Source organism: Drosophila grimshawi, unplaced genomic scaffold, assembly GCF_018153295.1.
Source record: "Drosophila grimshawi isolate 15287-2541.00 unplaced genomic scaffold, ASM1815329v1 contig_44, whole genome shotgun sequence".
Taxonomy (NCBI): Eukaryota; Metazoa; Arthropoda; class Insecta; order Diptera; family Drosophilidae; genus Drosophila; species Drosophila grimshawi.
In genome coordinates, this window is record NW_025063240.1 from 6541436 (window position 1) to 6556760 (window position 15325).

Here is a 15325-nt window from a genome sequence, read left to right on the forward strand (position 1 = left end):
ATGTATGTCATTTTCAACAGCGTCTGTTTCTTTAAATTTAAGCATGAGAACCTTAGTTAATTGTTTTTTTTTCTCTCTCTTTTTATATATATATACATAAATGATTATTGAAAGTATGTAAGCGGGCTGCTGCCATAAACAACTTGTACTGATTTAAAAACACTTGTGCAGGCCCGGCGGCCATCATGTGAATGTTAGCTAATTTTATATAGTAACCTACCCGGATTTAATAACTCAACTCACATATAAATATATATATTTAATTTTAATAATGAAGCAGTTTTGTCGGCTACATCCTCCATAAATATAACAAAACAAAATTTTTAGTATTCCAAAAGATTGTACTTTATAAATTTGAATTAAGTTGCGTTAGCTTGAAAGAGTAATTGAAATTACATATAATATACATATATATATATATAAATAAAAGCGAATAATTGATCAGTTCTAATCATGAATGCCACCTAATATTGACTTAAGGATTACGCGTCGATCTCAGGTGTTTCTTCATGTGAACGGACAATGCTAGCCGAGATCCAAAAATTCGCACACAACGCTTGCAACGCCAAAGTTGATTGCTGTTGCTGTGGCGCCGCAGGAAATGATCGTTTAGATTTTGTTTGGTATAGAAACGCATGCCGCACACGTTGCATGCAAAAGTGCATTCGTTCTTGCTTCGGTGCACCCATTGGTGGCGTGTCAGGTGAGCCCTTCGCCCATAGCACTTGCCACATTTTTCGCATACATGTTCCGAGCTGCTCGACTCGACATCCTTCGGATGCTGAATGTGCTGGCGCCTCAGATGATAATTGAGACTGCTGAGCGCACTGTATACCTTGTTGCAATTGGGTTCGGTGCAGGTAAATGTAGATCTATTGTTCTGGTGCACCTCACGCAAATGGACCTCCAGCAAGTTTGCTCGCGAATAGGATTTTTCACATTTGTCGACTGTGCATTTGTAGGGCTGTTTTCCTTGGTGGATCTGCATATGGGCCTCGTACACAGACATCTTATAAAATCCCCTGCCGCAAATGTTGCACTCAATCTTGTGTCGCAGGCCGCAAGGACGCTTCGGAATGTTAAAAGATGTGGCAACTTTGGTTGGCCTTTCCTTCCCCAGAGTTTGTTTAGCAGCATCATCTTCAATTATGTAGACCTCTTCCTATGCAAGAAGAGGAAATAAAATTATAAAAGTGTATAAATAAATGGTTGTAACTGAAGTTCGCTTAAGATAGTCAGAGATTGGTTTATTAGAAAAATGTATTTTCAAGCTTTGATGCAGAATAAATATAGATAAAAAAGCCTGCCTATTATTAAAAATAATTCGTAAATTGGATAGTGTCTGGTGAAGATGTTGCAGTTGAAATTTTAATTTCTATTCACAAAAAAGAATAAAACGTGAATTTTTCGAAAAATGTAAGAAATCTATAACTATACTGTCAGGCATTCTTTTGTACAAAAAATTTGTAAATACATTAGAAAAGTGTTTTTGCAATTTTTTTACAAAGGCATGCATGCTTTTTTCAGGTATTAAATTTTAAAGCAGTTAACTCTCCTGATATTTTAAGATGTGATTTCACATATTTAATTTTATAGATTATACTAAATAAACGAAAAATAAGTTTGGAACAAAATCAAAACAAGTCTTTAAAAGCATTTCTACCATTATCAAGTAAAATGTTTTTGTTTGTCAACACTGGTTACAGATGATAATATTCTTTGGAAATCCAGCTGCGAAAGCTACTTCAAAAAAAGCTGCTGAAAATATATATTTATATATGAAACTGAACATAAGCGGATGGGATGGCAACGTTTTTCATTTCATATATATATGAAACTGAACATAATATATACATATATATATATATATATATATATATATATATACCTACATATCCAAGCGTATAAATATTTATATTAGATACACATAAATTTAACACACAAATATGTGCATATGTGCCCCTAACATTTTATATTGCTGGACGCCGTATTCTCACGACAATAAACAGCTACGCATATCTGTATGAATAAATATATTTATACACACACACATGCATTTTTTAACAGTTATACGTTAAAACGTGTTCGTTGCCATCAGGTATCTAATGTGATTAGATTATGCCGAACTTGCTGACAAACAAACAAACATCAATATATACCTCAATATAACACTTACAATATCTTCCATTGAGTCGAGTGCAAATGCCGAAATTTGAGTTATTTGGTTTTCCTCCTGCTTCTTCTCGGGATATTCGGCAATTTGGTCCTTGGCCTTTGCATTGACTTGGGCCATCAGTATTTGAAAGTTCCTCAAGGACTCTTCGCACATGCGTTGAAAATCGTAGAATTTCTGCACCAATTGGTAGCAGCACTCGCAAATGCATTTGAGCACAATTTGTGGACTCACCTCCTCGTCGAAGGGTGCACCCAAAAATCGCAAACCTTCGCTAGCGCCCATACAACCAATGAACTTCGCAGCCAAATCCTTTTCGCGATACAAATTATATCCGGCATCTTCGGTGCTGAGCAGGACTAAACATGCACGGCACAGCGACATTTTACCAGATGAATCTGTTCTTTGCCTCCCCGTGGCATCGGCAAGTGGCCGCCACGCGCTTCGTTTGCGTTCTGAATTAAACATTGGTTTAAATACGCTCGAGCAGAATATGCTGCTATAAATTGACATCAATTGCCCGGAATAACAATAACAATATTTTTACGTGTGTGTGTGTGTGTGAGAGAGAGTGTCTGTGTGTGTGCAGGCAGGCAAGAGCTCCCAAACTTTGTTGAGACACGCGCTGGATATTAAAAGCTTAGATGCTGCCCGCTCTCTCCAGCTAAAAGAACTGTTATGCCTGGCGCACAGGGTGATATCGTAAAGCTTTAGCTTGCATAGGTTGCCTCCCACTGCAATCATTCAAATTTGGCGCACTTCTATTCTTATATTATGTTTAACTACATTTAAAAAAAACTACCATGCCTGGCGCACAGGGTGAAACCGTAAAGCTTTGACAATCATTCAAATTTGGCGCACTTTTCAAACATGTAAATATAAAATGCTTTTATTCGCACAAAAAATAATATATATAAAAGTATAAAAATTACATGTATGATTTGAGTTTGAATAACTCTGTGTCTATATACACACAGGCGTGTACATATTTTTGCGTTTCCACAGTTCAATTAAAATAGAGATTCATATGTGAACATTAATTATACATTGTCCGTTGTGATTATGGAACCAAGCGTTATCGACGTTGCCACCGACGATATTGTCTCCATGGATACATTTAGCTGCTTCTTGAATGCGCGCAATGCATCTAGATGATAGATCTGCTGACTGCCCGCCTGCTGTTCAATGGACAAAGTGTAAATGTTTCGCTCGCCACTCGCTGTCAGCAAAGTGGGCATATAATGGGGCAAGTAAAGACGCTGCATTTCCGGAGATTCGCTGCTCTGAGAGTTAGCGCCAGTGGCCATCTCTTTGCTGTAGGAGCGATGCACTCGCATGATCTGCACGTACTGATAGTGCGACACGTAGAGGAAGGGTTCACGGTAAATGAAACCCGTTGGCGCATAGACCCAATTCAGATCATAGGGACGCGAGCGGCAGCCAAACTCATCGACAAATATGCCGCACTCGGCAAAGCAGAGCAGGATCTCCTGCCGTGATATACGCACGGCTATAAATGGCTGACAGTTGGCCGTGTGCTGTACCGTCTTATCGGCCAGGTCGACAAACTCTTCAGCCGCATAGTTGTCCAGATCGATCTCATAGAATTTGTCCGAACTGACAATTGCCGAGTGGCGGGTATAGAAGATCGATGTCACCGGCGTCGCCGTATCCAGAGCACGCAATGGCTTAAATTTGTGCAGTTTATGATCGTACTTTAGAATGACAATGCGTGTCGATGTAGCCGCAATGGCCACCGAGTCGAGAGCATTCTCCGATTCATTGGATATCTGCACAAGTTTCCATTTTTCGCCCACGGAACGATTGGCAAACGGCAACTCAATTACGGACGTCTCCAACGTGGGCTTCTGACAGGGAATGGCGCTTTGGCAACGCGTCTCCAACTGGCGATAGTCGCACTGGTAGAGCTTCTCACCATTGGCGCCCACCATGATGGCCTTGGCCAGGCGTGTTGATATCGACACATAGCTAACGGACTCAATTCCAACAATGTGCAGTAATCGTTTTGTGTCCACATTGAAGGCAAACAATCCGCTATTGCAGCCAAATAAGAGAATCTTTCGCTCGACTATCTCGAAGGCGCAATTGATTTCGATCGCATCCTGCTGTGCTCCATCGTAGGACATTGTGCCGACGTATTCATCCGTATAACTCTCCGCGCTGTCCAAAGTGTCCAGGCTGTTGCGCCTCGACTCTGACTGGAGCTGTTCGCTGAGCTCAACGGAGGATGGACAGATTGCCGTTTTGGTGCCACAACTGCCTGTCACATTGGATCGGCATTTGCGATGCGACACCTCCTTGCATTCCTTGCAGCGCCAGTAAGGTGATCCAGCCACAATTGGCTGCTCACAGGCCAGACACTTGGCTGCGTCCATCTTCGACTCCTGCAAAGCCAACTCAAAACGATGATGCACCATTTCATCCACGCTTTGCTTTTGGGGTGATTTTGCTTTGGACTTGGCATCTGTTTGACTCGCTGAACGCTTCACTGTCGCCGTTGACTGCTTGCGTGGAGAGCTTGGGAATGCAGCGATGCTAACTGGTCGCACTTTGGGCTCATCTGCATTGCCATTTAGGGCACTGGATTTGTGGGGTGAACGCAATGTTGCAGTTCCTAAAAGCGATGTGCATTTTATTGAATGGCGAAATAAATAGAGTGAGTGCTTACCATTTAATTGGTCCAATTGCTCCTGCAACATCTTGGCATGCTTTTGCTCTCGACGCAGTTCTTCTTTGAGAGCACGATACAGTATTGAGGACTCCACATCGTTGGGAGATATGTTCTCCTTAACATTGCTGTGAGACCCAAAGATTTTGTCTGCTAATGTTTTCTTCTTCTTGGCCGACAAATCTTCCACCTTGAGCTGTAAGTAATTTGTTTGTTAACAATAAATTATTTACGTAATTATTTAATTTCAACTAATGTCAATCGACACAAAATACAAAAGATACAAAACAAATTAAATTAAAAATAAAATTTGCGAGGGTATTTAAATGCAAAATGGTCTAATATTCATGCAATGTTCTTGCAATAAATAATTCTTATTACAATGATCAAGAGAAAGTGCGAAGACATAACGGGTAGGTCTATAGGGAAAAGAAAAATTAACTTGTCTCCACAACGCAGCGAAATAAAATTGCTTCGACCAATGCTTAACAAAATTAAGGTTAAGCACTGGTCCTAGGTAGAGGTAACAAGGATAAGTACAGAACGTGAAGTTTGGAAGATAACTTTTTGGTTTCTGTTATTCAGATACTAAAAAATTCAGGTAAGGTTAGTGGGAAATCCTTTAAGGTCTAGCTTATGAAGCAGAAGGCACTGAATAACAGCACCAAAAAGATCGTTATGAAGTTGGTACGAAGTCGGTCTTGCATTTTAATCGAAATCCTCTGATCACAAGACAGGTAAATTCAAGACAATTTCACAAAACCATGCTGGAAAGGTAAAATAATAGAACTACATAAGTGTTGCAGTTGAGTTGCTAATATTTCCTCAAATACCACATCATCATTCATTACAGGTCACAAAAACAATTCAATTCAATTACCTGTAAATAATCGATGAGTTTCTTGTGCTGGGCCAAAGTGGCCATCGCTTTGATATCCCGCTGCACATAGAATTGCTCCTTCTCAGTGAGTGTGTTTTGTAGCTCATCGATTTCGGTGTGGAGGCCACTTTGAACTCCCTGCAGATGCTTAACTTCTGCCTGCAAATGCAGCACCTCCTCCTTGCTGTGGAATAGATCACTCAGAATGCGAGCATTCTCCTCCTTCAGACCGAGCAGCTCTCGTTCGTAGTCTGCGTTCTCCGCCTGGCAATTGGCGCTCTGCACATCCAACTGATCGGCACGCTCCTGGGCGCCAAACAGTGCGTTCGTCTGTTCGACCAACTGACCCTGCTGAGCAATCAGTTTCATTTGCAGCTGTTTGAGATTCTCCCTCAGCTCGTCCAGTTCCACGCTGAGCAACTGGGCGCGTTGTTCAGCCTGCCGCTTGCCGGACTCCTGCACATTGAGTTCCTTACGCAGATCGGTCAGTTGATCGTCACGCTCGCGCAACTTTATGTGGCAGGCGTCAAGTTGAGTCTGCTGTTTCTTGTTGCGCTGCTGCTCCGACTCCAGCATGGACTCCACCTCCGTAAGCTGGTTGTCGGTAATGCTGCATGCGTATTTCAAACGCTGGAAATTATCATTGAGCTGTTTGAGCTCCGCCTGCAATGACTGATTGCCTTCGCCAGCTGTGGCATTGCGTTCGCGCTCCTCTTGCAGCTCCCTCTGCAGACGCTTCTGCTCGAGTCCGAGGCCATCGCAACGCAGCTGCGTCTGATGCAACTTCTGGCGCACCTCTCTGGCCTGTTGCTCCAGCCGGTGCACGTTGGCCAGATGCTCGATTATCTCGGACTTGCATTTCATGCGCTCCTCCTCGGCTTTTTCCCACATACGATGCTCCTTGAGCACATCACGTTTGCTGGTTGCCAACTCCGTCTTTAGCTCATCAATGCGCGCATCACGTTGATGGAGTTCGTCCTGTGCTGATTTTAGTGCTCGTTGCGCCTCGTCACGTTCATTGTGCGCTTTCTTAACGCGATCCTCTGTCAATTCCATGCGTCGCGCCAGCAACTTCTTCTCGGAGAGCGCCTCCTCCAATTGTTTCTCCACCTTCCAGAGCGATAGATTGGCCGTACGCGCTGCCTGGCGCTCCACAATCATCTGTTCACGTACTGCGGCTAATTTGTCCTCCAGTTTCTCATTCTGACGCTCGAGCATGTCGCCCACAGCACTCTGGGCTGTTTGGCCCGAGTGCCTCTTCTTCGTCGGTGAGAGACTCTGCTCGTTGAAACGTTCGAGCATCTTCTCCAGCTTTATGACCAGCTCCTGCAGCTGATCGGCGCGCGTCTTCTGCACGCATTCGCTCTCCCGGGCGGCCACCAAATCGGCACGCAATTGATCCTCAACGTCATGCAGCTCCGTCAGTGAACCGGGCGCCGTTTCATATGGTGAATCCTGAGAAGCCAGCGATGATTCCGCTATATTGCATCGGCACTCGGCAACCTGCATAAGGTACAAAATATTATTACTTAAAATACCAATTGCATTTCTACTTTTCAGGAATGTCTTTCTTAATATGAGAAAAAATGTCTAAAAACATAGTTAGAAAAATACCCCATATTTTTGAGATTTTCGTTTTAGGACAAGCCTTTCTAATCTCTAGAAAAAATGTGTTCGTATATTTAGAAATTATAACTTACAATTCTTTGGTCAATTTTCAATATTACATATCTAGTTCATACCTGTAAGTCGCGCTCCAAACGCTGGCACTCCGCTTGGGCCTCCGTGAATTCATTTTTCATAAGATTCAGCTGCGTTTCCAGAGAGGATTTAGCTGCACGCAACTCATTGTTAGCGGTTATCTCGCAATTGAGTCGCTGCAACATATCCTCAATGCTTCGCTCCGTGGCATGTTTGGCCTCCTGCGTTGACTTGCGCGAACAGTTGGACTCGTCCAGCTCGGTGCGCATACTGTTCAGCTCCCGGGTCATGTGACTGTGCGTGTCCTGGGATTCGCGTAGCTTTTGACGCAGCTCGGACAGCTGTTGGTCATATGATTCTGTTAGCTGTTTCCGTTGCTTCTCATGGTTTGACTCGGTCTTGATGCTTTGATCCTTTAATTGCTTTAACATATCCTTGTAGTTCGTCAGCTTGTCGCTGAGATGTTTGCATTCGTCATTCTTTGCCTGAAATTCCAAATCACGCGCCTCGAACTTGCGAACGGTGCAGGCCAGCTCCTGTTTTTTCTCTGCCAGCTGCTTCTCGTATTTCTGCTCCGATGCGATCTTTGCCTCCTCGTACTTTTGTCGATTCAGTCGCAACAAATCTGTGATTGTCGACTCTTTTTTCGACCACATTTCCTCGTCAATTTTGGCCGAACTCTGCAAGGTTTTGATTTGAGTCTTACAGGTGGCCAGCTCCATTGTCTTGTCTCTGATAATGTCCTGTAGCTTTTTAATTTCTGCCTTGGCCTCGAGCACCACCTGCGACTTGCCATCGGTCTGCTTAAGAGTTTGCTGGGCCTTCGCCAGATCCTGTTTCAGCATTGAAATCTCAGTTTCACGTGATTTAAGCATTTGCTGTAGGCTCCTCATCTTCTCCTGAAGTTTGGCAGTGCGTGCCGTGTCCGAAATATCCGTATAATCATTTTCCAAATGTACGAAACTGTACCCAATAAAAGGCAGATCCTTGCCACTGAAATCATTTGATTTCATGTTCGATGTCAATGACTTCTTAGCCTGCACTTCTCTCCGCGCCTTGTGCCGTATTCCGTCCTCAAAGTTGGAGATATCGTCATCAGACTTGATCGTCGGTATTATGGGGGGAACCTGCGAGCGAACTGTGCTCCACTGGATGTTCTCAAAGAATGGATGTTTTACAATTTGATCGTATGAAAGTCGATTCGTTGGATTCGTGACCAGCGATACGAGGAGATTTTTTAAGTTGCTGGAAATTTTCAAATCACTGGGAAAGCTTATAATCTTTTTCATACGGCTATCCTCGCAGTGGGAGAGTATCTTGGAGTACGTTTCGTGCACGTTATCCTCATGGAACGGCGTAATCTCACATATCAGCTCATAGCCAATAATGCCCATGGACCAGTAATCGCAGCTGACCTAGTTAACAAAAATTAAAGTAGTTCAAATTGATTGAAAACAATAATACCAATACATAGAGATTAAAGAGAATACATGTTTCTGCAGCATAGTATTTCATTTGTCAGTTGCATATTTTGTGGAGCTGTTGGAAATTCATTTGGATCATACAATCATACTCACGTCATGCATTGATTTTGATAGCTTATAGGTAGATATGGTTTGCAGCAGCTCTGGGGCAATGTAGTCGGGTGTGCCAACAGGCGAAAGACTGAGAACATGACCATCACGATCCAGGGCAGCGGCATTACCAAAATCAGCCAACTTGATGTGGCCAAAGCGATCGATTAGAATATTTTCGGGCTTAATGTCGCGATGCACATAGCCCATTACGTGAAGTGTGTGGAGAGCCAACGTCAACTCGGCTAAGTAGAAGCGAACCAAGTCTTCGTCGAAGGGCCCATGACGGGACATTAAACTCAGCAGATCGCCGCCAGGCAGATACTCCATGATCAAGTACAGGTTGTCATTGTCCTGCGAATGAAATAATGTTTAATATTCAACATTAGAAATATTATATTATGCCAGTTTACAGCTTGAACGCACCTGAAAGGCATATTGCAAATTGGTCAACCACTCGGACTTGCGCTGGGACATAATGTCGCGTTCCACTTGCGATGTGGTCACCATCGATTTCTTGATCTTCTTCATGGCGTAGACATCCGATGTGTGGCGCTCAAGCACCAAATGAACATTGCCAAAATAGCCCTTGCCAATGAGGGCCTTGATCACAAAATCATCAGCATTGACACGCAGCTGGCGAGTCTCCTCGACAATGGGACGAACTGAAGATGAAAATAGAGATGTTTTGTATTAGAATGCAAAGTATTAGGTTAAATTAAAATAGCTTACATTTATTGACAAATTCAGCTATGTTCCGATCCCGTTTCTTCAGCGTCTCTTTGTCGCACTCATTGTAGAGCAGGCAGAACGCGTCCAGCAAACCCTCCCGACAAATTGCCTCAGCGACAGCTGCACTTGTGGTGTTATTCACCGGAATAATGCTGCGTCTCGATGCACTCGATGATGTCTTCTGGACGGCGCCAACTCCTTTGCCTAGTATTAGATTGTTGAGACGCGTTGTACGCACACTGATTGGGTCGCGTTGTGGTGGCATATTGTTTCCTTTTATTCAATTAAACAGTTTTAATTTGCAACTACATATAAATAGAAATGCGTTTATTGGACTGATGCCGTTGACGAAACACAAGCGACGCCCAGCTAAAAATCGAACGTTTTGAATGTTAAACGCGGTGAGAAATTCAGGGTTGCATTCGGCAGATGTGCCAGTGCTGTCATGGCGACAATAATATTATGCCACATTTGCAGCTGGAATAAATATAACAAATATAAATAATTGTTATTATTTTTGTGTGTGTTAATGGCGTAGTCGCATGTTAAACTAAAATAATATTTCAATAATTTGAGGAGCCATTTTTGATAATGCACTAATAGTTGAAGATGTTTTCCAACACTGTCGTGGATAGCGAGTGCTGTGGCTCGTTCGATTATCTTCCACTTTCGACGGGTAGGTTTTTGCAGACGGAAGGTGAAAAATTTTCCACATTACGAATTGCGAAAATTTTACATTTCAAATAGTTTTTTCCTATTTCATTTGATTGATTTTTTAAATTGTGCTCTATTCTGATCTTTATAAAATATCTGCAATTTAGAAGATCAAAAGTTGAAAACATTTGCCCTGGAACCAAAAAGCAATTGCGTGCTTGTCAACGTCGAAAGGTTGAAACTGCAGCGCAGCAGGCAACACTCGCTCGGGGAAACGGGGCAACGTCGCGCTCGCTATTAATTGTGTTTGCTTTACTCTTGAGTTATTTTTTTTATTCGTCGACGATTGTGTCGGCCGTAAGCAGAAACATTTCTTAATAAAAAAAAAACTTGGAATCGAATAAAAGCCAACATGAGTGGTGGACTGCCGGAGTTAGGCTCGAAGATCAGCCTGATTTCGAAAGCCGACATTCGATATGAAGGCCGCTTGTATACGGTGGACCCGCAAGAGTGTACAATTGCTCTATCGAGTGGTAAGTAATATCCCAAAATGTATATATAATATATATGTACATATTCATTTTGCGTCCATGTTAATTTATTTGCACACACTGCATGTCATGTAAGTATAAGGTACAAAGCGTAATGTAAAACTAAAACGGTAAAATGCAAAGGCGTGTGTGCTAAAAAGAAAATGGTTTCTTTCGAAATTTTTTGTTCACGTTTTTTTTTTTTGGTTGCTTCAGTTAGTTTTTACAGTAATATTTGCGCTCATCAAGCAAAGATCGTGTGCAGAGACAAGCAGAGACAGCGACACACACTCGACTCGGCGGCGTTAACCAATTTCGTTCTCTCATTCTCCCGCTCCCTCTCTCTGTTTCGGTGCGCTATCCCTCTCTCTTATGCTTTTTGTTTGTCATGTTTTCGAAGCTCAGATGCTGGCTGTCGGCACAGATAGAGAGCTTCGGGTTGTACAGTGTTGCTTTTGCTTTGCATCCCCATCCGCAAAATTACATATACACATGTGTGCGTGTGCACATATACAAGCATGTGAGTCTTATGTATGTGTGTATGATTTTACATCAAAATAAGTATGTATGTATTTACATACAAAGCTATTTGTGCATGTGTACGCTAAGACAATTTTTGGCGCCAGCGCCAATTAACGGATTTTCTATCGCCGCTGCTTAGAGCAAGTACCGTTAGCAAAAGGACTTCGGTAAAAGTGAAAATTTGCCATAAAATAAAACAAAAATTATATTTAATAAATTGTGTGACTGAGTTTATTCATATGCATAAATATTTAAATAAATATAATTTATTTAAATATGCATAATAATTATAAGCAGTCTTTTTTGCACTTTTCATCAACATTTGGATACATATTGAGGTTAAATAGAAAATGCTAAGAATAAATACAATTGTTCTTTTATTATTATTTTGTTTGATATATATATACTTTTTTTTTTTATAATTAGTGCGCTCATTTGGAACCGAGGATCGCGACACACAGTTCCAAATAGCGCCGCAGTCGCAGATCTACGATTACATCTTGTTTCGCGGCTCGGATATTAAAGACATTCGCGTCGTCAACAATCATAATCTGCCGCATCACAATGATCCGGCCATTATGCAGGCCCAGTTACAGAATGGTCCTCAGGTGATGCCCCAGCATTTCCCAATGAATGCACCAACACCACAGCAGCAGCAACAACAACAACAGCAGCAGCAGCCCCAGCATACTGGTGGACCATCGATGGGTGGAGCCGGAGGACCTGGTGGTGTTGGTGGTTATGGCAACGGCAATCCATTTGGCGCCTTGGGTGCACCCAGTCTGGGACCAGGCTCATTGGCACCGGGCAGCGGAGCCCCGGGCAGTGGCGGCGGAGGTACCTTCATGAACATTGGTGGTAATCAGCAGCAACAACAGCAGCAGCAACAGAAGCCTCAGCAGCAGCCAAAACCAAGTAAGAGAATTGCAAATTTCATCAATTTATTTGTTGATCACACACTGAGACACAAGACACGAAATACCAATAATACAAAATATATTTGTGCACTCTTTCTCCGTATCTCTCTATATGCATAGTTTCCGTTTTAGATATGCTTGCGAGCGCTTCACGTTCGACAACGCCTATTAGCCTCATTATCAGTCCAACGGCCGATCTGACTCAGCAGCAGCAGCACTCCCAGCAGCAGCAGCAACAACAATTACATCAACAAAATTCGATACAAGCTCTTGGTGGTGGCAATGCGCGCGATGCCGGACATAAGCGCCAAAACCACCAACAGCAGCAGCATCAGCAAAGATCTGGACCCAATAATATGTCGCAACAGCAGCAGAGGAACAACCATAATAACGACTTTTACAATCATCCCCACCCCAACCAGCAGCAGCAACAACAGCGTGATCGGCGCGACTCTGGCCGTCAAATGGATAATAATAACTATAACAATTATAATAATAACCAACGTAATAATCGTGGTGCTGTCGGCGCTGGACAAATGCAGCAACGTGGTGGAGGCGGAGGAGGAGGTGGAAATAATGCATGGAATATGCATCGCGGCGGTCCACAAAATTCCAATATATTCCGCGGCAATCGCGGAATGGGAGCACGTGGCCCAATGCGACCAAATCAGGTGAAAATAAAACAAAATAAGTACAGCAAGAAAACAAGGTCATTTTAAATGCATTCAGTCACCTTCTTCGACCTTGCACTTAACAGTTTGTATTTTGATTCAAATATATACTTAATTTTATATGGCATTTTAGCAGGGCTATCGTCCACAATCGGCCAATCAAAATAAGCCTCGCAACAAGATCAAATTTGAGGGTGATTTCGATTTCGAGCAGGCCAACAATAAATTCGAGGAGCTGCGCACCCAACTGGCGAAACTCAAGGTGGGCGACGAACCCAACACCAAAACCACAGCACCAACAACAGCAACAACAGCCACAACAACAACAACAACTAGTTCTACCACTACCGAACAGGTATTTGTTTTATTTTCTTTTTCTTTGTTACTTATGCTTGATTTTACTTTATATTTCATTTAACACTAATCAAAAAATACAACACAATTAAAACAACCAACACGATCCACTTAAGCATATAGTAGAAAGTATTCAATGGTTAGCTAACTAGACTTTAACTTTGCACAGTTGAATGGTGAAACTGATAAGAAGGATGATTCTGGCAATGAGACCGGCGCTGGCGAACATGAGCCCGAGGAGGATGATGTTCATGTTGGCTACGATAAGACCAAATCTTTCTTTGACAACATTTCGTGCGAGGCTGCCCAGGATCGCAGTAAGAACAAGAAGAATGACTGGCGTCAGGAGCGCAAATTGAATACGGAGACATTCGGTGTCTCATCCACTCGACGTGGCAGGTGAGCAGCACTTGCAACTCGTCGCATATATACATATATATTATCATATTAATACTCTTTTTAGTTATCGCGGTCGCACCCATTACAACCATTACAACAATGGCAACACGATGGGCGGCGGCGGTGCTGGTAATGGCATGAACTCGGGATATGGCGGCGCTCCCGGCTACAATCGCAACAATTATCGCATGGGCGGTGGCGGTGGCACCTATCGCAATCGCAGCAACAATCGAAACAATAACCGCGGCGGTCCCAACAATATGACCAATGGAAATGGCAATGGTGGTGGCAGCACAGCCGCTGCACTGAAAGCGGCCAACAATGCTGCAGGAGGAGTTGCAGGAGCAGCTACTACTGGCAACAATTCAACGGACAACTCGGCATCAACCAATGTCCCAACAACGAAGACGGCCACGTCTACGCTGGCAGAGCAGCAGACGCAACAGGTGGCGGCAGTTTGTAAGGGAACCAACTAAATATTTAAATTTGTCATATATTTATGTAATTGTTGTAAATTTCGTTGCAGCCCAATAATGTCGCAGAAGTGGAGGAGGAGTTCCCTTGCCGCCTAACTTTACAAAATCGAAAAGAAAACAGTCCTACTCATCACTACCACTACAAAAGCTAGTTACCCGAAAGCAACAGAATCAAGCGACAGATCGACGACAAACAAGGCTCTTATCATCATCAATATCAATGGAATGGAAATCGAGGAGGAGGATTAGTTATGGATCTAATGATGGCAAAAACAAATTAATTGTACAATTTTACTTAGTGTTGTTAAAACGCTCATGACGTCCTGCTGCGCGCACACTTCTGCCCGCCCACCGTGTTGCTTTGCTATCTAATATATGTTCTCTATATGATCATGATCCGAAAGCGTTTGAGAGCAGCGCCATATTAAATAATGAATGATAGGTTTTTTGTGTAAATGATGGCATGCTAATAATAACGTAACGTCGTCTCCAGCGAGGCAGCACACTTGATTAACAAAAACATAGTGAGATGAACATAACATACACACCTCTACATATATATTTAGTAATAAATGTGAAGAAAACATTAAGCATAAGTCTATGAAAAGTTAAAAAGAAAATAACTCTAGGAGTCGCAAATTATGAAATTAAAGGAAAAAGAAACAAACAAAAAAAACACAAACATTAAATCCATGGAATTCCCAAAAAATTAATAAAAACAAAACGCAATTCACATGTTTATATTTTAACAATACAAAAAAAAAGTCTACAACTATACTTAATGTGGGCGACATACCAACATACAAACATAAATAAATTAATTCAAAGCGTTACTAGCATTTAAACTTTTTTAAGAAAATTTTAATGATGGAGAATTGGAAATACATGCATATATAACAATTAGCAGCAACACAAACAACATACACACAACACCCGTACATATATACTGAACACAAAAATTGTAAAAAAAAAGTAATTAAAAAATAAATCACCTATCAGCAGTAGTGTGGGCAACAAATAAATTTACTTAAACTGATGTTTATATATCAAAAA

The 15325-nt window shown here is 42.3% G+C and overlaps 3 protein-coding genes across 7 annotated transcripts; 1 reads left to right on the top strand and 2 right to left on the bottom strand.

The window, feature by feature from the left end:
- Positions 1 to 440: 440 nt before the first annotated feature.
- On the bottom strand, positions 441 to 2674 carry LOC6556619 (zinc finger protein with KRAB and SCAN domains 5). Of its 2 annotated transcripts, XM_032735814.1 has the most exons (3): positions 2408 to 2673; positions 2177 to 2350; positions 441 to 1162 (listed from the first exon to the last, which is right to left on the bottom strand). In XM_032735814.1, exons 1-3 carry the CDS (start codon positions 2639 to 2641, stop codon positions 476 to 478), a joined length of 1095 nt encoding a protein of 364 aa, XP_032591705.1. In that variant the 5' UTR covers positions 2642 to 2673; the 3' UTR covers positions 441 to 475. The 2 variants fall into 2 exon arrangements, with proteins under 2 accessions (XP_032591705.1, XP_001985059.2); XM_001985023.3 differs by having other exon boundaries at positions 2177 to 2674.
- A 359-nt stretch (positions 2675 to 3033) lies between these two features.
- Positions 3034 to 10066, bottom strand: LOC6556622 (citron rho-interacting kinase). The gene is made up of 7 exons (XM_001985022.3): positions 9750 to 10066; positions 9444 to 9682; positions 9021 to 9371; positions 7485 to 8858; positions 5743 to 7245; positions 4863 to 5058; positions 3034 to 4808 (listed from the first exon to the last, which is right to left on the bottom strand). The coding sequence occupies exons 1-7, from the start codon at positions 10012 to 10014 to the stop codon at positions 3214 to 3216; spliced, it is 5523 nt and encodes a 1840-aa protein (XP_001985058.1). The 5' UTR covers positions 10015 to 10066; the 3' UTR covers positions 3034 to 3213.
- A 347-nt stretch (positions 10067 to 10413) lies between these two features.
- On the top strand, positions 10414 to 15105 carry LOC6557082 (protein LSM14 homolog B-A). Of its 4 annotated transcripts, none has more exons than XM_032742483.2 (7): positions 10414 to 10936; positions 11882 to 12370; positions 12493 to 13043; positions 13177 to 13398; positions 13567 to 13796; positions 13861 to 14255; positions 14323 to 15105. In XM_032742483.2, exons 1-7 carry the CDS (start codon positions 10816 to 10818, stop codon positions 14328 to 14330), a joined length of 2016 nt encoding a protein of 671 aa, XP_032598374.1. In that variant the 5' UTR covers positions 10414 to 10815; the 3' UTR covers positions 14331 to 15105. The 4 variants fall into 4 exon arrangements, with proteins under 4 accessions (XP_032598374.1, XP_032598378.1, XP_001985057.2 ...); XM_032742487.2 differs by having other exon boundaries at positions 13180 to 13398; XM_001985021.3 differs by having other exon boundaries at positions 12505 to 13043; positions 13180 to 13398.
- The last annotated feature ends 220 nt before the right edge of the window (positions 15106 to 15325 follow it).

Bases quoted from the DNA above. Each gene is read 5' to 3' on its own strand.
- LOC6556622 (XM_001985022.3), bottom strand. From the start codon at position 10,014: ATGCCACCACAACGCGACCCAATCAGTGTGCGTACAACGCGTCTCAAC. The intron at 8,859-9,020 runs GTGAGTATGATT...TTTGTTAACTAG, and splicing joins TATCAAAATCAATGCATGAC to GTCAGCTGCGATTACTGGTC. The intron at 5,059-5,742 runs GTAATTGAATTG...AATTACTTACAG, and splicing joins AACTCATCGATTATTTACAG to CTCAAGGTGGAAGATTTGTC.
- LOC6556619 (XM_001985023.3), bottom strand. From the start codon at position 2,641: ATGTTTAATTCAGAACGCAAACGAAGCGCGTGGCGGCCACTTGCCGAT. The intron at 1,163-2,176 runs GTAAGTGTTATA...CTTCTTGCATAG, and splicing joins TCGACTCAATGGAAGATATT to GAAGAGGTCTACATAATTGA.
- LOC6557082 (XM_032742483.2), top strand. From the start codon at position 10,816: ATGAGTGGTGGACTGCCGGAGTTAGGCTCGAAGATCAGCCTGATTTCG. The intron at 10,937-11,881 runs GTAAGTAATATC...TTTTATAATTAG, and splicing joins TACAATTGCTCTATCGAGTG to TGCGCTCATTTGGAACCGAG. The intron at 12,371-12,492 runs GTAAGAGAATTG...CTATATGCATAG, and splicing joins TCAGCAGCAGCCAAAACCAA to TTTCCGTTTTAGATATGCTT.